Source organism: Candoia aspera, chromosome 9 (assembly GCF_035149785.1).
Source record: "Candoia aspera isolate rCanAsp1 chromosome 9, rCanAsp1.hap2, whole genome shotgun sequence".
In the NCBI taxonomy this organism is placed as follows: Eukaryota; Metazoa; Chordata; class Lepidosauria; order Squamata; family Boidae; genus Candoia; species Candoia aspera.
This window is the reverse complement of record NC_086161.1, coordinates 4,662,335-4,680,588: the sequence shown is the minus strand read 5'-3', so window position 1 is coordinate 4,680,588 and position 18,254 is coordinate 4,662,335. Positions and strand designations below refer to the sequence as shown.

Genomic DNA, 18,254 nt, shown 5'->3' with positions numbered 1-18,254 from the left:
TCAAAAGCCAACAGCCACTACCCAAACAAGGAACAGATGCATCGCCCCACCAAAAAGAGGTGCTTTTAGCCATTTAGTGCATAGAAGAAAGAGGCACAAGAGATTTGGACACTGATTGTATAAATAGTGCTCACATTTAATACACTAGAATTTTTGTAATTGCATCTTAGCATTGCTATAATAAAGCTACCTTATCAAAAGTTCCTAGATCTTCTGTTTAATTGGTCTAGCTTACTGGGAAAAGTCTGACAGCGGGCAGTGTTAAGAGGAAGTTCAAAGTCAGAGTGAAAGAGAGTTTGCCTATATCGGGAGAGAAATTCCATTACCACAATTGACGGGGTCCTCATCCGTTCCGTCTTGACAATCTGTGTCCCCATCGCAGGCCCATCTCTGGGGGATGCAGTGCCCATTTTGGCAACGGAAACTGGAGGCTTCACAAGTGTGATAAACAGCTAAAAGCAAGCATAGCGCAGACAGTTGACTTACCAGCACAGAGGGAACAAAGCAGGAAAGAAGGGGAGAGGAAGAAGTGGGAATCAAGATCACAAACTGGGGGAGCAAACATTCAAGCGTCTGGCTGCACACAAGCTCCAGTGAACCAGCCAACCAGGGATCAGCAGTCCACCGCAAAGGAAGACTTAGCTAACGAGTTAATTCAGTAACCAAGTGCAGTCTGTTGTGTGAATGCAACCAGCCTAAAGGTAGCCCCAGGCCACCAGCTGTGTTTGCAAACCAAAGCTGTCTGAAAGAGAAGATTTAACGGGCATTGCTGAGCTGTCTTAAACGTTGAAACAACTGCCCTTCAAACTTCTGAGTAACAAGAACATAAACCCTGCCGTATTGGATCAGGTCAGGCTGACCCTCCCAGCCTGTCATGCAGGATCAGCCTTAGGAAAGTGCACAAGCAACACCTGGAAGTGACAGTCTTTCCCTGCAGTTCTCCCACAGCTTACGGCTCCCTTTGATCTTAGCTACAATTACAAACAGCCACGGGGAGATCCGTTCCTTGTCTGCTTGCCCGAGTCTTCTCCCAAAACCAGCAGTCAAAACATATTTGTGGCAGTAAATTCCACCACTAACTGATGCCTTTTGCAAAGAAAGGAGGGGTTTTTTTCTGCCCAGTAGCAATTGGATGGGGTAATTTTGAATTCTAATATTACGCAGGGATAAATTAAATGTATTGCTGTCCTTTTTCTCCACCACCTATATTTTCCTGAACCTCCGTTTTATCCAAAACATCAAGCTAAAGAGCCATTTTTTTTAATCTGTTCAATCATGTCAGATTCTTAGAGACTGCCTGGATGAGTCCCTGCAGTTTTGGCAAGTTTTTTCTGAAGTGGTTTGCCATTGCCTCCTTCCTAGGGCTGAGAGAGAGGGACTGGCCCAAGGTCACCCAGCTGGCTTTGTGCCCAAGGCAGTACTAGAACTCCCGGTCTCCCAGTTTCTAACCTGGTGCCTTAACCACTACACCAAACTGGGTCCCTTACAATTATATATTATTCTTATTATTCCTATTATATTTTATCCATTCAATTGTGTCTGATTCTCAGACTCCCAGGACAAGTCCCTGCAGTTTTCTTGGCAAGGTTTTTCAGAAGTGGTTTGCCATTGCCTCCTTCCTCGGACTGAGAAAGAGGGACTGGCCCAAGATCATCCAGCTGGCTTTGTGCCTAAGGCGGGACTAGAACTCCCAGTCTCCCAGTTTCTAGCCCAGTGTTTAACCACTAACCAAACTGGCTCTCAAAAAGCCATGATACTTCTGTCTTTTTTCATAGGACTTATGGAGTGTAATCCTAGAAACCTTACAGAACATCACTGCAGGGAAATACAAAGTTGAGTAGCTCAGGGAACAAACTAAACATACCTGGTTTCTTAGGCCATTCTGGCACTTCCATCTTAGTCTGATTTTATATTTGAGATCTGTTTTTATCAGGAAGGAGAATCAGGCTCATCATCCTAACCAAGTTCTCTGCTACTTATGCCGGCAAGAGAATGACATGTTTTTACAATATTCTAAGCTATTACACTCTTCCAGAGGTAATATCCTATTAAGTATTCACTGCAAAAAGTAATTATTTTCCAGTCATATCTCAACCTGCTGGCAGAGGAGCCCTTTTGAAAATAATTTCAGATCATTTCGAGCCAGAGTTTAAGAATATAATCTTAAACCAAGCAGGAGTTTTGGAAGAGCCTGCAATCCAGGCACCAGGCACAGGAAGAAATCAGCAGAGTGATATCCATGCCACTTGACTACTGATTGCTCCATCTGGGAAGCTGTCAGAGGCTGGAATGCCAATGGAGGTGGACCAGAAAACGGTACATTACGTGACTCTAATTGGCAAGTCCTGTTAGCCTAGAACACTGTTTCTCGACCTTAGGAACTTTAAGAAGTGTGGACTTCAACTCCCAGAATTCCCCAGCCAGCCATGCTGGCTGGGGAATTCTGGGAGTTGAAATCCACACATCTTAAACTTCCCAAGGTTGAGAAACACTGGCTTAGAGGCAGGCCATCGGTCTGTCATCTAACCAGGTGTGAGTTACAACGCCAGGCATCTTCACTCCATCAATAAAAGTCTCTCAGCCCCCATCAAAAGGAGGGGCTGAGCAGCAGAACCCCTCTCCAGCTAAATCAGCATGGGTCAGCTCTAGGTAAAGGTAAAGGTTTCCCTTGACGTAAAGTCCAGTCGTGTCCGACTCTAGGGGGCGGTGCTCATCTCCGTTTCTAAGCCATGGAGCCGGCGTTGTCATAGACACTTCCGGGTCATGTGGCCAGCATGACGACTCGGAACGCCGTTACCTTCCCGCCAAAGCGGTACCTATTGAACTACTCACATTTGCATGTTTTCGAACTGCTAGGTGAGCAGGAGCTGGGATTAACAACGGGAGCTCACCCCGCCGTGCGGTTTCGAACCGCCGACCTTCCGATCGACAGCTCAGCGGTTTAACCCGCAGCGCCACCGCGTCCCTGGGTCAGCTCTAGGAACCAGTTAAATAAATCAATAAGGCAGCATCACAAGATTGGTTTAAAGCTATGGTTTGCTTAACCCTAGTTTGGTGACACTGAGCAACTGGCTGGCTCTGCACAACCCACCAAGACAAATCCATGCAAATCTCATTGTGGGTCAGGTGTAACATGTGACCCAGCCAAACGGACAGCCTTTGAGGCCTAACACACATGTGTCCCTCCACCCTGCATTCCTTGCTTTGCACTGGAAAAATAAGTTGAAGAAACCCTATTAATGAGATGGCCGCAAGTGATTTACTAGATGTCATCCTGGTGTGTCTTACCCCTTTAACATTCTTCTTTACAAACAGCTTCTCCTCTTAATGACTCGGTTCACATATTGACCTAAATCCTGGTTTAACAACTGCCTGTCGAAAAATCTGCAACTGGCTGGGCTAAGCTACAAACCACAGTTTACACCACATAGCAGCTGAATTCACGCTAGGTTTACAAATCCCAAAGGTGCAGTTTCCACAAGCTAAGCTAAACTCAAGCCCCCTCATAATGGCTTATTTTTATTGGCTTTATTTTTATTTATTATTAGATTTATATCCCACCTTTATTTTGTACAACTCAAGGCAGCATACATGATGCTCCCACCTCCTATTTTCCCCACAACAGCAACCTCGTGGGGTGGTTTGGGCAAGGGCAGAGAGTGACCAGCCCAAAATCATCCAGTCAGTTTTCATCCCCAAGGGAGGACCAGGCCCAGTATACATAAACCAAGCCAGGGCGTCAGGTCTGATGTTCTGAAGTACTATTATCAAGTTGATAACAGCAGAGGAGGAAAGCACACCTTTATAAAACTAGGTGCACCACGTATGATAAAAGTAGACGCATCCCGTATTACAAACCAAATTCTAAAGAAGCTGTAAACATCTGGAACAGATGAGATCTACTGAAGAGCAATTCCTACCAATGGCTTCATCCCTTTGTTGAGAGAGAGAAAGACAGGATGCTCACCGGTGCAGTTGGCTTCATCTGACCAATCCCGACAGTCGTTGTCACCATCACATTTCCAAGAGAGGCGGATGCACATTCCTGAATTGCAGCTAAACTCGTCATTCTGACACTGGTGGGCTTCTGAAGGTAACAGGACAAAACGGTGCGGGGAAAATTCAGATTCAAGCTACATCTCGCTATCCGTTAGGCTGACCGTAACTGAGCCTTGCACAATGCTCCAGGGCATGGTTTGTATAATCATGGCTTACTGAATTAAACCATGGGTTCACCCACTGTGTGCAACTAGCAACCAAACATCATGGCTGAGTCTGAAGGAAGGACCCAATCATTTTCTTGTCGGTCGCTCCTAATCCATCCCATCCCAACAGACATTCTGGAAAATTCTCCTTTCTGCAAAAAAGACACAGTTGCACTTGGGTAACACGTTGCAACACCTCAGTGGCATCAACTGGTGGAGAAGCCAGATAAGGTGAGTTTCTCTGCAGGACCAACTGAAGCCCTTCTTCCCTTCTCCGCCTTGCACAAGCCGTCCTCCTCACCCAGATGCTTGGTCTCCACCCACGTGATGGTGTCACAAAATCTGGTAGCGCACATAAAATCCACCATGGCAGGAGTCACATCTCAATGTGTCTCTTTTTGCACAAGGTTCTTCTTGCCTGCTTTGTATGGGGGCACCAAGTGCCAGGCTATATTCCCCCAACAAGGTAGGTACAACACCTCAGACCTGCAAGCATTGGTCCTCCTGTATCCACATCAACAGGAGAGAGGCATTTGGGACATGTCAGAAGGCCCAGAGATCTGTGGTACTTCTGCTGAGCTTACCACAGTGGTTCTCGTCACTGCTGTCTCCGCAGTCATCCTCCAGATCACATTTGTAGGAGAGGGGGACACAGGTCCCTGATTCGTGGCAGCGGAACTGGGTGTCAGGATCACACACAGTTGTTGCTGTTAAAACAGAAGGAAAGGGAGACCTTCCAACATCATCGTGTCAGCACCGCCATCAACATTAAAGAAGGCCCACCAGGACCCATTTCAGAGCCACCAGGTCCCCTAGAGCAGACAGGACCAAAATATGGTCTAATGGAGGAAAGGGCTGAAGGACAAAATGTGCAGCGTAAGCTCTGCAGAAGCTTCAGCGCATCATTTCATCGCTTAAAGACAGGAAAACTCTCCCCAAATTTGCCCGCGCCCACTTTTAGAATGGCCCTTGCTGTGCCCTGCAATGTCCAGTGGGATCCTCAAACTGACACAAACTGAGCACATCTGTGATAAATACTACAGGTAGTCCTCCCTTAATGACCACAATGGGGTCCAGAATTTCAGTTGCTAAGCAAAGCGGTCATTAAGAGAATCTAACCCAATTTTACGACCCTTTTTGCGGCGGTTGTTAAGCAAACCAATGCAGCTCCCCATTGATTTCTGCTTGCCAGAAGCCAGCTGGGAAGGTCGGAAAGGGTGATCATGTGACCATGGACACTGCAACAGTCCTAAATGCGAACTGGTTGCCAAGCACCCAAATTGTGATCACATGACCGTGGGGACACTGTGATGGTTGTAAGTGTGAGAACTGGTCGTAAGTTGGGTTTTTCAGCACCATTGTAAGTCTGAAGCATTATTAAACGAATGGTTGTTAAGCAAGGACTACCTGTACTTCCTTTCATCAATCCTCAATCTTTCTTTCTTTGACCTGGAGAACACCCTAACCAAAAGGGCCATTAGCCCTCTCCTCCCTGCAGATGTGTTGCATGTCAAAATTTACAACCGTAAGCTTCTTTGAAGAGGGGACAGGTTTGATCATGCCGCTATGCAAAGCCTCCCCCGTCCCCTTACAAGGGTCCACATGACTTACGGCAGTTCTTTTCATCACTCATGTCCCCACAGTCATTGTCATTGTCACATTTCCAGATGTTATTAATGCAATTCCCATTTGAGCATCTGTACTGGTTGGAGAGACAGGTGTTTTCTGGGCACCGGCAACGGAGAGACGCAGGTGAGGAAACCGGCAGAGATCATCATCAACCATGAAAAAGGAAAGTACAAGCGGAATCTAATGAACACGACAGAGTCTGTCTGACAATCCCAGTTTCCAGCCCTGCAAGAAAGCTTCCAGAAAACAACCTTTGTGGTGAGGAAGCTTTGTAACCATTCTCAAAGATGATGTGTCCAGAGCAGTGTTTCTCGACCTTGGCAACATTAAGATGTATGGACTTCAACTCCCAGAATTCCCCAGCTGACATGCTGGCTGGGGAATTCTGGGAGTTGAAGTCCACGCATCTTAAAGTTGCCAGAGTTGAGAAACACTGGTCCAGAGGCTTTACTCAGTGAAGTCCAGTGGTCTTCCAGGTGCAATTCAAGGAGCTGGTAGTGTCAGCACCTGCTCATTCAGGCATTCACACACACAGTCAAGAAACCGGAGTTTTTTGAACTGGTTTATTGAAGTGTAATGAAGGGTACAGAAAGCAAGCTGCGAATGAAGACTTCCAAAATCTACTTTAAACTACATTCCCTTAGCTAGTTCCCTTTCCCACGAAACGTGTCACTCCCACTCCCAACCAGATGGCATTTCTACCGTATCTCAATCTCCTGTCCTTGATGTGCTTATAGCCAAAACAACCTTACATTCCAGCTTCGCAACCCCGCTTCCACCTCCTTCTCATCCAGCAACCTGTGAGAACAACACAATGGGAGATGTCCTGATAAGGGTTTATGTGAAACCTTTAATCAGGGAATCTGACAGGTAGTCACCTTTAAAGCTCTTCATGGCTTGCTACAGGCCCTTATGGGACTGTCTCTCCCCAGTTGCTTCTACCAATCCCACTTGGTCTGGTAGGTGGGGCATGCTCTGGGTGCTGGCTGGCAGGGCCCAGGTGGACAGCCTTTCCTGCTGTGTTGCCCGCCCTGTGGAACATCATTCCACCTAAGATTACATTAGCCCCGCCTGCTGGCCTTTCGAAAGGCCCTAAAAGTTTGGTTTGGGCCCTGGATGTGTTGTAGAGCTCATCTCTTGACTTTGTCGATGGTTATTTCATGATGCTTGTCAGCTATGTGTTTTTATTTTATATGAGGTATTTTATTTGTTTTATCTATTTTATTGTAAGCCACCCAGAGTCATGTTTGTGAGATGGGCAGCTATCTAAATCAATCAATCAATCAATCAATCAATCAATCAATCAATCAATCAATCAATCAATCTATCTATCTATCTATCTATCTATCTATCTATCTATCTATCTATCTATCTATCTAAACGAAAATATATAGCTTGCAAACTTCTTGGGACATCTCTAAGAGTATATACGAAATGGAAAATGTGTTTTGTTTCAAATCTGAAGAAGCGTGTCACGTTTCAAATCTGAAGCAAATACCTCGCATTCTGGAAGTTCTGCCCAAACACCTGAAATGTTGCAATTCTGGTAGACAGAAAACCAGGTAATTGGTCATTCTGGGTTTCAGTCTGAACAAAACTGATGGGGACCCTGGAGATGTTCTGTGGGCACTTAGGGCCACTCCTCCCCTCAGCAACTCCCAATGCTCCATCAACCCACCTATTCTTCCCAGCATCTTCTCTTCCTTTCACCCCTTTCTCCCCCAACCACTGTCAACATCTTTAGTGTCTCCCACCTTTCTCTCCCCAAACACTTCTGCCAAGAAAGCTGCATTTAGTCTGTATCCAGAACAAAACAGCCAATTTCACTCCATATCTAACCAAACACACATTTTGGTCCAGAACCAGACCATCAAGAACCAACATGAACGGTTGTACATGAACTGTTTTGCACCCTCTAGAAGACTCTAACAGAGTGTATTAAGGCTATGCAACGATTCGGAAATTGTTTGGAAAGGGTTATTTGGCCTGGGCAGAAACACAAGGCCACCCTTTGTCTGCAACTCTTTAAACAAGCTGCACCACTTCCCTGGATCCTGCACTGCCTCATGATCCTGGAGAAAAGATGCAGATGCTTTAAAGGGGGCTACATTTGCATCCCCATACACTCTGAAGCACTTTTCTGGCATCAAATCTGAGATACTGCATAACACTCTAGCATGCAGACATATTCCTTACCTTCTTTTACGCAAGTGCCATTCTTCAAGTGATAGTTGGGTGGACAATCACATCTCACCTCCCCCGATGAGAGCACATGGCTGGCAACTCCATCAGGGCATCTGCAACTCTGGCTATTGTTAGCCCTGGGCAAACACAGCAGGCTGCATGGCTTGTCCGCACACGCATTCTGTCCTGTCCAGAGGGGAGGAGAAGGAAGGTACTTTGTAAACCAGGAATGTACATCATGAAGCTTCAGGAGAACATGTTGCCTTCAAGAGTTGCCACTGAATGATCATTTTTAATTATACTCAAAAGGGGAAATTATTTCCTTCATGGGGGAAAAGTTCATATTCATTGCAATTCATAACCTTAGTTTTAATTAACCTTCAATGAAATCAATATCAGTTTTTATCCCTTGCTCTGTTAATTTGTGGGGCCCTTGGCATAGTAGTCAGAAGCAAAATGATGCCCTGAAGGTTATGGAAGATACAGTAGTCAAAAAGCCATAACCAAAGAATTTCAGCAACTACTAGGATTCAAGCCCTATGCATAGAAATAATTTTTAAATTTTCTTCTGTTTCTTTTTCCTTTCTTCTCTACAAAACAGACTATTGGTCCTTCCTTTTGAGCAGGCTGGCCTGTTTCCATCTGTAAAGGAATTCTATGGGCCTGGGAACCAGAATGGATGTTTGCAAACTATTGTTGAACAAGAACAGATGGACATTCCATTCATAGCTCCTAAAATGATAGCAAGCCTCCTCATAAGTCAAGAGACAGTTAGAAAGAAGATCAAGGGCATCAAGGAGGCCCCTCCTTAACATATGTATTAATAAATGGGACTAATAAACACAGATTCCAAGATTCTATAACCTAACCCCCCTTCCTTTTGATGAATCTGACTGTGAAAATCAACTTTTCTTGGTTTTAAGAGAGATTTGACACCATCTTAATGTTGTTGCTTTGAGATTAATGCAAGCTACCTGCATCTATTGATTTGGGAGGATATAAATTATATGATAAACAAATTAAAAACATACACACATACAAAATCCTGACAATTCAATAAAACTACAGCCCAAGAGCAGAGGGGTAAAAACAGCCTTTCTCAAGGTGGTTCTTCACAGGAATAGTGGACTACAACACCCATTTCAACTGGAGATGATGAAAGTTGACATCTGTATAACAGGGCATCAGGTTGGGGAAGCTGTACTTCTGAATAGGGTTCCTAGCATTGTGTCTACTACAAGACAGAGCTCAGACTTCACAGCAGCCCACTGGGAAGAGCTCACACCATTCATCAAGTTTTCAAACAACTGAAATTTAGAGCCTCCTAGCCCTACCATACTCTGCATCCCTCCCCTGGATCACTTTATTGCCCATATATCCACAAATGATGGGTATTAATGCATATTACCTTCTACTGAAGCACTGTATGGAGTGGTTGGATGGGGCCAATCTTCAAACTTGAAATATGGAATTACATACAGTTTTAAGACTGGTTCTTAACATTCAGGGGAGATGTGACAGAGAACTAAAGGCCACATTTCTTGGTGGCCCAGAAATACCTGCAGTCTTTCCATGGTAGAAGATTTTCATGTCCATCACCCCATTCAGATGGTCAACCAACGTCTCCATCCTGGCTCCATTATGCTTGGAGGCTCTGAAAATGCTCAGTTGTGACCAATCATTCCAATAGATTTCATTCTAGGAAAAAAAAAATAAAGCAACCCTCTTCTCTTTTAAACATTCAGTGGAGGACCAGACATGGAGGGAGAAGAAAGACATAACCGTACAAGCATGGACCAAACCATGCTAATTTTGCAAATATTTAGCAATTAAATTAACATTTAACATTTAATATTAAATTCATAATTCACATATATGGGTTGACTTCATATGCAACCCTAAGCCAAGGATCATACCTTATAAGCCATAACATGAATAATTATGCTAGTGCACACAACCTCTCTTGCTCCTGCTTTGATCTGTACAAGCAAGTAAACAAGCCAGGATGTGGTCCTGAGAACTAATGACAAGCTGCCTGGAGATTACGGGAGTTGAAGTCCAATATGTCTGGCCAAATTTGTCTAAGCTGGGAAGCTAAGCAGGGTTTTGCTGGTTAGGACTTGGATGAAAAACTATTAGAAATCCCAGGACTGTAGGTTAGACTGGGAAATTTTAAAAAAATCCTAGAAGAAGGATCTTGATTTCAGCTTACTGGCAAAAAAGCTACATGGATGTATCCATAAATTCACTAGGAGTCAAACACAACTCTTTTTAACACCTAGAGGGTTCTAGATTGATAATGCCTGCTCTATCGTAGGTGTTCTAGAAGTACCTTAAACACAGCAATCGCATAGGGATGGGGAAGACTATCCAAGATCACTGATCTCTGCATGCCATTGAAGTCAACCCGCTCAATACGGTCCATGTAGGCCTCCGTCCAGTAGATCCAATGATCATCCACCGAAATCCCATTTGGCCACTTCACTCCCTCAGAGACAATGCAAGAAGCAGAGGAGCCATCCATTTCGCTTCGATAAATACCAGGCCGGGAATCCCCCCAGTCTGTCCAGAACATCAGCCTGGGAATATAAATCATAGCAAACAAGAGGTACAAGGAAAACTTTAAGTCAGGCCTGAACTAAGACCAAATGTAGCTCTCCTAGTTGTTTTAGAGATTTTTTCAACACACAATGATCTCAAGATATGAGATTCAGCTTTCTGGATGATTGCCTTGGGGCTCTGGTTGCAAGTCCTCTGAATCCAAAGAGAAAACAAACAAGATCAGGGATATGACTAGTTAGTGCCTGAAAAAAATCCCAGTCTTCACAGAAGAACCTTCCCCTGCCTTTGCTCTTCTACTGTTTGTAGCTGTTTCCATTTGGACGTTCATCTCCTTGAATGTTACCCACCAATCTGAAGCTACGAGGAACTGTCTTCTTCAAGGGAAGTTTTTTAGATTTGCTCTTAGCTTGGCCTTCTGGCTAAGATTAAGCATACAGGTAGTCCTGCTGAGCAACCACAACTGGGACCGGCAACTCAGTTGTTAAGTGAAGTGGTCGCTAAGTGAAACCATGACTGTGCCTATGATCTTACATCAGCTTTCCTTTGCTTTACAGACCTGCGAAGGTTGTAAAGGAAAAGACTGGTCGTAAAGTTACTTTTTCATCACTGTCGTAACTGTGAATGGTCACTAGGCGAGGACTACCTGTAGTGGAATTCCTGATGGTTCAGATGAATTTAAGCAAGAGGGATGCAAGCTTGACTTCTTGCAAAATTTAAGCTAGCACAGCTGCTTAAAGCAACAGCTTTGCAATTCCAGTCAACGCAGGACAGCACACGGGGTGGGGACGGATGTGTTAGTGGTGCATTCAGTGTGCTGGAACAGTGAGAATCTATATCCAATTTGTGTCAGGGTGAGTCAGACTACCAAGAACAACCATGAACCTTGGACAGGAAACAAAAACTGTTTGAAAATCCTCTGAAGTTGGCTTTTTTGGGGGGGATCCAAACATGAATTGTATACTTTGCATAAATGGGTTTCATCCTTGCCCTCCGTTCTTCATCCTCAAAGTCACCCCCTGAAACTGTCCACAGGGGCTGTCACTTTCAAGTCTTAAGCGGAAGCTCTCAGAGACTCCCTACTTACCCTTCTTTGGGGACCAGAGTTAGAGCCCGGGGTCGCTCAAGCACTGAGGAGTTTAAAATGGTAAGACGCAAGTCCCCATCTGGGTTGGCGACCTGCGTGAAGACCACAAATTGGAAAACTATGACGGCACCCCTCTATAATCGTTACTGACCCACTCCAAGGCACTAGATGGCTGGTTTCGTTCTTGCTGGAATTCATCAGGCATGGGTAGCCCATTAGGTTAGGCCTTATATTTTGTATGTCCAACCCAAAGGAGGGTTGACCAGCTCCAATGGATTCCTGAGGAGCTCCAACAAGGACAAACCAGGTTGTAGAGTGCCTCCTTGTGGCCATTAGTGATAATCACTGTAATACAGTATACAATTGTATAACATCCCACTCCCAGGGAAGGTCTCAAGGCCTCTAGCATGAGGGCCATTCAGATTAACAACTGTAGCTCTCTAGTCTGAGAATGGAAACCAGAAAGGAAGGTGTACCATTCCTAGCATCTATGCTTGCACTATCTGTCTGCTGTCCTGGGCAGTATCAGTACCGCAAGCATTAGAATCTAGCCCATATTGTACCAAGCCCCTGTGTTTTGCAAACCATGCTTTATAGTCTAAGCTTGATGCATGAATGCAGCCTATTATGAATAATTCAGTTGTTGTTGTTGTTTATTCGTTTAGTCGCTTCCGACTCTTCGTGACTTCATGGACCAGCCCACGCCAGAGCTTCCTGTTGGTCGTCAACATCCCCAGCTCCCCCAGGGACGAGTCCGTCACCTCTAGAATATCAGAATAATTCAGTAAACCATGTTTAAAACAAGCCACAACTTAGCACACGCAATGTGGATCCAATTCTTGTCTCCTTCTTTGGTTTCATTTAGAGGCCAAAGGAAGCCACTTTCGTCTTGCTAATGCTAATGATTTGTATCATGTTAATGCAAAGCACCAGCAGGCAGTCAATCAATTCAGATCTATTTTCTCTCCACCCACACCTTACAGCTGCCAAGGGCAAAGACAAAGTCAATTAGGAGTAAGGGCTCCCTCCCCCATTGTGCAAGGACATCTGTCCTCTGCCACCAGCTCTGTTGCTATAGAGAAAACCAAACTCAAATACTCAGAGCACAAGTTCAAGGAATTGGCTTTCCTCAATGGGAAGGATCATCTATGCTCCCTATCTGGGGTGGAGTTCTGCTTGAGCAATAGGCTCCCTTCTTGAGTTGTTGGCTTGTTTCCTACACACAGAAAGGGGCATACCTCAATTTTGGGAACACCGGCATTCACCCAGTAGAGCAGCTGACTGATGGGTTCGAAAGCCAATGCTTCAACAGTCTCCAGGCCAGTGCCAATGATAACTTCCTGCCCAGAACTTCCGTTGAGACACAGGCGCTGAAAATAAGGAACACAGATCTGAGCCATCAGGGAAGTCAACTGCTCAGTCTGCCAGCAAAGCCCAAGAGAGAATCCCTGAAGCTGAGACAAGCAGTATAGGAAGAAGTTGTGGAGAACATCTGAGGACTTTGCAGCCTCTACATGTCTTTAGACGGCACCTTCCAGAATTTCCAGCCATTACTGGTGGTCAAGTTAGAAGAGGTTGCACTAGCACCTGGGGGCTTTTCCTTCTGGGTCAACTACAGAAAGCAACAACACCCACATTTTTCTTTATATCCCATTTTTTCTCTCCCACCCAGTTCAAGGTGGATACAAGAGATCCTTGGAGGAAGTATCAGGATCAGGAGGAAGTATCAAAATGGGAGAGAGACAGGCCTGCAAATCTGATACCAGATGCCTTCCTTTATGCTGGAGGAGCAAGCTTTAAAAAATCCCTGCATTTCCAACATTTCCTCAAGAACTTTTCTTGTCTCACTGGAACCTGAGTAAGGGCCTTTGAGACACCCCCAAACCCAGTGGCACTAAAACCTCATCTAAATAGAGGCCAGTACCTGAAACAGAAGGCTTGATTTCTATTAATCTTCTTTCCTTAATTCTTATCAGCCCCAAGCTTCCATAACTACCCCTCCTCTCCTCTCTCTTAAAAAGTCTTGCCGATTTTCCCCGGCACAGAATTTCCTCCCTTTGGGATGCCTAAGAAATCAGAAACTGGAACAAAAAAAGCCCGTTGGAGTCAAGGCCTTCCTACGTTCCACCGCAACAAACCTCAAAATGCCTCGAGAGTTTTGTTCCAACCTCAGAATGAAGCTTCCAGAAAGACATGTTCTGTTCCGAGCTTGAAATGTTCAAAATAGGCTGTTCCTAACTCAAAACAGACTGGGTTGAGATGGTTTGCTATGACCAAAAGGCTCTGAAAAGGCCAGGTTTTGTGTCAACCTTGGAACAAAACATAAAGAACACCTCCTTTGGGTTTTGAGCTCAGAACCCTTGAGAAACAGCTGCTTAGGACTTAAAATATGCTGCGTGCTTTCTTCTTCAGCCACCTTCACATCTGGTGGCAAGGTAGAATGGCCTTGCGTCAAAGCAGCCCACGCGAGTCACTAACCTGGATAATGTCAAGAGTCACATCAGCCCAGTATAGGCAGTTATGGCTGTAATCAAAGTCGAGGGCCACAGCCCCGCGCAGCCCCGTCAGAGGCAACTCTTCACTGAGACCGGAGGAGAGATCGTACCGGTGGATGGCGTACCGTGTTGAGTACAAGATGAACTCATTCTCCTCTGCAGAAAAATGGGCCAACGAATGTTTTGAACCAGACATTTTACATTTGGGGAGGAGCATTCACTGGGATCAAACGTCCTAAAGGGAAGACTGTGAACATCCTGCTTCCATAGCATCCTCTCTAGCTGATGTAAAGACCGAAAAGCTTTTATTCTCCTCCAAAAAATGGCCAAGATTTAAGCATAACCAAGCCAACCTTTTTAACCACATGCTACATTGTCCAGTACCTACTTTTCACCCCCAATATGTATTTTTATTTTAAGAAAAAGAGGAACTCTCCTTCCTATTTTGCAGTGTTTGCCATTTGGACAATTTTAAGCCCCTTTTATTTCAAAGAATTTTAATCTCTTTTTTGAAATGTTGCCTGAATGATGCGGTAGAGGTTTCCCAATCATTCCATCAGAGCTACTGATCAACGGTCTTAGCAGGCAGCAACACCTTGTCCGTTTTGGCTGATCTCAAAAGAACTAAGCGCGTGTTTATTAGTTAGCAGGACACAAGCTTAACTCACGGGAGACTTCATCTTACTGAACTACCAACCCCACAACTCTGATTAGTTGTTTCTGCAAACAAGAGCCGCCAGTCCTGACTTACCTGCTAAGGGGCAAGGTACGGATTCCCCTTCTAACCGGGCCTCTATGTCGCCCCCAGAACAGGTGTCCCCAGATATCTTGCGGTAACTAACATCAATAAAACAGAGTTTTGTCAGAGACAACATGGCTGCAACCTGAGTGCCCTTATCAATTGAACAGCACTGGGAATCTGCTACCTTACACTGTGTCGATGACAGAATTATTTTCTGCAACCTGTTCGGATTTTAGAGGGCAGTGCATTGAAACATCAGCACCCAACAAGAAGTTTTTGCGGGTAATATATTAGCGGATTGCATTAGCATCTGCGGATAAGTGGGAAGTGACAAAACGTGCTTGTGACACTGGGACACAAACCCCAACCCATCCATACTCACGTGCAACAATGCAATGCAAGTATGAAAAGGAAGACCTTGAGATTCACCATTTTGGCATCATCGGGGTTAGGAACAGACTATTCTGATTTACATCCTGCCTTTCCTCTAGCACAGTGTTTCTCAACCTTGACAGCTTTAAGACGCGTGGACTTCAACTCCCAGAATTCCCCAGCCAGCATTTAACCCGCGTCTTAAAGCTGTCAAGGTTGAGAAACACTGCTATAGCAACTCCATCTGGATCATCTTCTTCCAGCCTTATTCCACAATAACCCTGTGAGGTAGGCCGGTCTGAGAGGAGGGATTGGCCCAAGACCATGAGCTTCCACGGCTGAGGCTGGACTTGAACCCGAGCCCCGTTTTTTCTCATGATCTCATAGCTGTATTGGCTCAAACTCGATTAAACATTTTGTGGCTTAGCATGTAGGGTGAACTCAAATCACTTGATTAATGAGTTAATTCATAGCCAGCTTAATTGTGTTGTGGGAATGCAGGCAATGCAGTAGTGTTACCCTCCCCATTTTAAGGAAAAATTACAATCATCTTCTGAATAACAGGTAATTGCAATTATAATTGCTGCTCTTCTGACAAGCTTTCAGAAAAGCCTAAAATCCTTTTTTTTCCCACCTTAGCCTCTCCTCTACCAAAGCTGTTTTAGCTAACTACCTAGATTTTATGCTGATACCATGTTTTATATACTGTTTTGACTTCAATTTTCGTCTTGGTTATGACTACGTTATCAGGAGACTATTTATTGTTTTACCATGTTTTTAATTCTTTTACGATGTTTAATTTACTTAATTGCCAGTGACGTAGAGGAATGCATCCTGTTCAGGTAAAACTATGCAATCACTAACAGTTACCTTCATCTCAATAAATCATTCTTTCTTTAGAACAGAACTTGATATTTAAAATTGTATTTCTGCCTGTCTCAAAAATCTTTGCAAATGAGGATGATTAACCTTGCAATATAAATCTTGCCCAAGCCACACTACCTACCCTCGGGTCTTCTTGTAAGTTGATCCAACAGGGCACAGCATCGGAGGAGAAAAAGATTTGCCAGCAAACTCAGGATCTGGAATGCAAACTTCTAATGACAGGTCCTCACTTAGCTTGAAGCCAAAATCGCTAAACGGAGAAGTATAAAGAAAAGGAGGAGAGCAAAGAATATTATTTCTTCTACTTGTTGTGAAGCACATTGTTCAAATGCCAGAAGAGCAAGAATTCAGGAACTGCAACCGGGTAAGTAGGACTATCACCCGCAAAGCACCCATGGGCATCTATACAGGCTCAGCCACAACTGTGCAGCCATGTGTCGTACTGTATGTAACAAAAGGGACAGGTCTTCTCTCACACAGTCACAGCTGCCATCTTGACGTTTGCCCTCCCTTTTCATGGGAGTAGAGTGTCAGCCTTACCAGGTAGACCAGAGAGGAAACACAACCAGATGAGCTAATTCTACTTTATTGTCAGGCTACACGAACAGAATCGTGCAAGTCTGAAAGTACGATTCTCCCCTGTCTCCTTTGTGCTCTGAGAAATTGGAGAGGGTCCCTTCTGAGCCTCTTGCCCCACCCGCTATCCAGCTGTGGGCTATGCAGTCTCTTATCTGACAGTTCCCTAGGCAGCGTCTCTGGGCCCCGTCTCCCAGGGTCATCCCCGCATACCGTTACACAGAGGTAGATGGATTAAACAAGGAAAGGATTAGGGTTAACCCTCTTTCTCGCGTACCTTTTTTCAGCCCTAACTGGCTTTATCTCAGCAAGGAGGGGAATTGTGATGATGGCCAGTTTCATTTTTCATTGGCTGCCTGAAGTCTGCCCTGGGTGGTGTTATAACGCAAACTGGGCAGGACCAGGATTTTGTGATTGTATTTTCCTTGATTTCTGAGGGAAGTTGGTGGTTTTATTTGGTTTATAAATTGTGACACCTATTTGTGGTGGAGGGGTGTTATCCCACGATGGCAGGAAAGCATGACTACAATTTCTAGAAAATGTGGGGAAAGGCAGTCCCAGGGGCATAAGGAGGGAATTTAAAAACTTTATGGAGGTCTAAGGTGGCCCTGACCTCCACGATCTAGTTGACCCCTGCTCACAATTATCTCCAAAGCAGAAGATATAAGACTAAGTAAATTTAGGGAATACACAACACTGGGTATTGAGCTAGACACATAAGGAATTCCTCCCCTCCATGGCCTAACAAAATTTACCCATGGTTTCTCTCTCCAAGCAGGCTGGGAATTATGGTTACTGCACTCCCACAAACCTAGGTGACCCCAACGGAGAAGGTGGCTTCTAGCTTGAATGTCCTTAACGTCCAACATAACTAAACTGCAGCTTATCACAGACCTCGACTTACCACTCGTAGTCTTCCCTAGTGCAAGAACAATTGGAGACCAGGAACGGTCGATCAAAGTCTTCCCCGTTGAAGCAAGTGGCATGAGGAGTTCGCCTCTTGAAGACCGTCTTATGCCCCAGGAGACACTCATTCCCACGTTCATCGGAGGGGGACCACAGCTTATAATCGTTTTCTGTACAAGGCACCCCTAGGGAATCAGCAGTGGGGTTATTTTTTAGCTTGTGGGGGGCCAGGGAAAGTCAGACCGTGTCATGCTCCGAAGATGAGCTTTTGCCCATGCTGAGATTAACAAATGCCACAGGAGGCCAACTCCTTCGCTTACCGAGGACATCAGTGGTGTTGATCTGCAGGATCAGCCAACTGTGGCCATTTTCTTTGTAAGATCCAAAGATGGTGAAGATGGTGCTTTTCTCCCCCGGCTCTGTCAGCAGGCCGTAAACGAAGACTGGCTTTTCCGAGAAGGTGAAGGTTTTCCAAGTTTCTCCCTCATTCGTGCTATACCTACGCAGAAAGAATAGCAAGGAAGCATCCGCCATCACCTTTGTCTCAGTCCTTCTCCAGTCCAGGAACATTAGCCTCTGATACCCGCTTCTTGCTAATTGCCCCTACATTCAGG

General features: G+C 45.0%; 1 protein-coding gene across 1 annotated transcript in view; it reads right to left on the bottom strand.

The window, feature by feature from the left end:
• The window catches only part of SORL1 (sortilin related receptor 1), an 80,610-nt gene that overhangs the window by 25,595 nt on the left and 36,761 nt on the right, over positions 1 to 18,254 (bottom strand). The window contains exons 13-26 of the mRNA XM_063311198.1: positions 17,961 to 18,139; positions 17,639 to 17,825; positions 16,280 to 16,408; positions 14,911 to 14,996; positions 14,143 to 14,315; positions 12,903 to 13,034; positions 11,665 to 11,756; positions 10,351 to 10,597; positions 9,578 to 9,716; positions 8,031 to 8,204; positions 5,817 to 5,930; positions 4,790 to 4,912; positions 3,968 to 4,087; positions 327 to 452 (exon numbers count right to left, since the gene is read on the bottom strand). Coding sequence (XP_063167268.1) covers positions 327 to 452; positions 3,968 to 4,087; positions 4,790 to 4,912; positions 5,817 to 5,930; positions 8,031 to 8,204; positions 9,578 to 9,716; positions 10,351 to 10,597; positions 11,665 to 11,756; positions 12,903 to 13,034; positions 14,143 to 14,315; positions 14,911 to 14,996; positions 16,280 to 16,408; positions 17,639 to 17,825; positions 17,961 to 18,139 — 2,021 coding nt within the window. The remainder of the gene's footprint in view (positions 1 to 326; positions 453 to 3,967; positions 4,088 to 4,789; positions 4,913 to 5,816; positions 5,931 to 8,030; positions 8,205 to 9,577; positions 9,717 to 10,350; positions 10,598 to 11,664; positions 11,757 to 12,902; positions 13,035 to 14,142; positions 14,316 to 14,910; positions 14,997 to 16,279; positions 16,409 to 17,638; positions 17,826 to 17,960; positions 18,140 to 18,254) is intronic.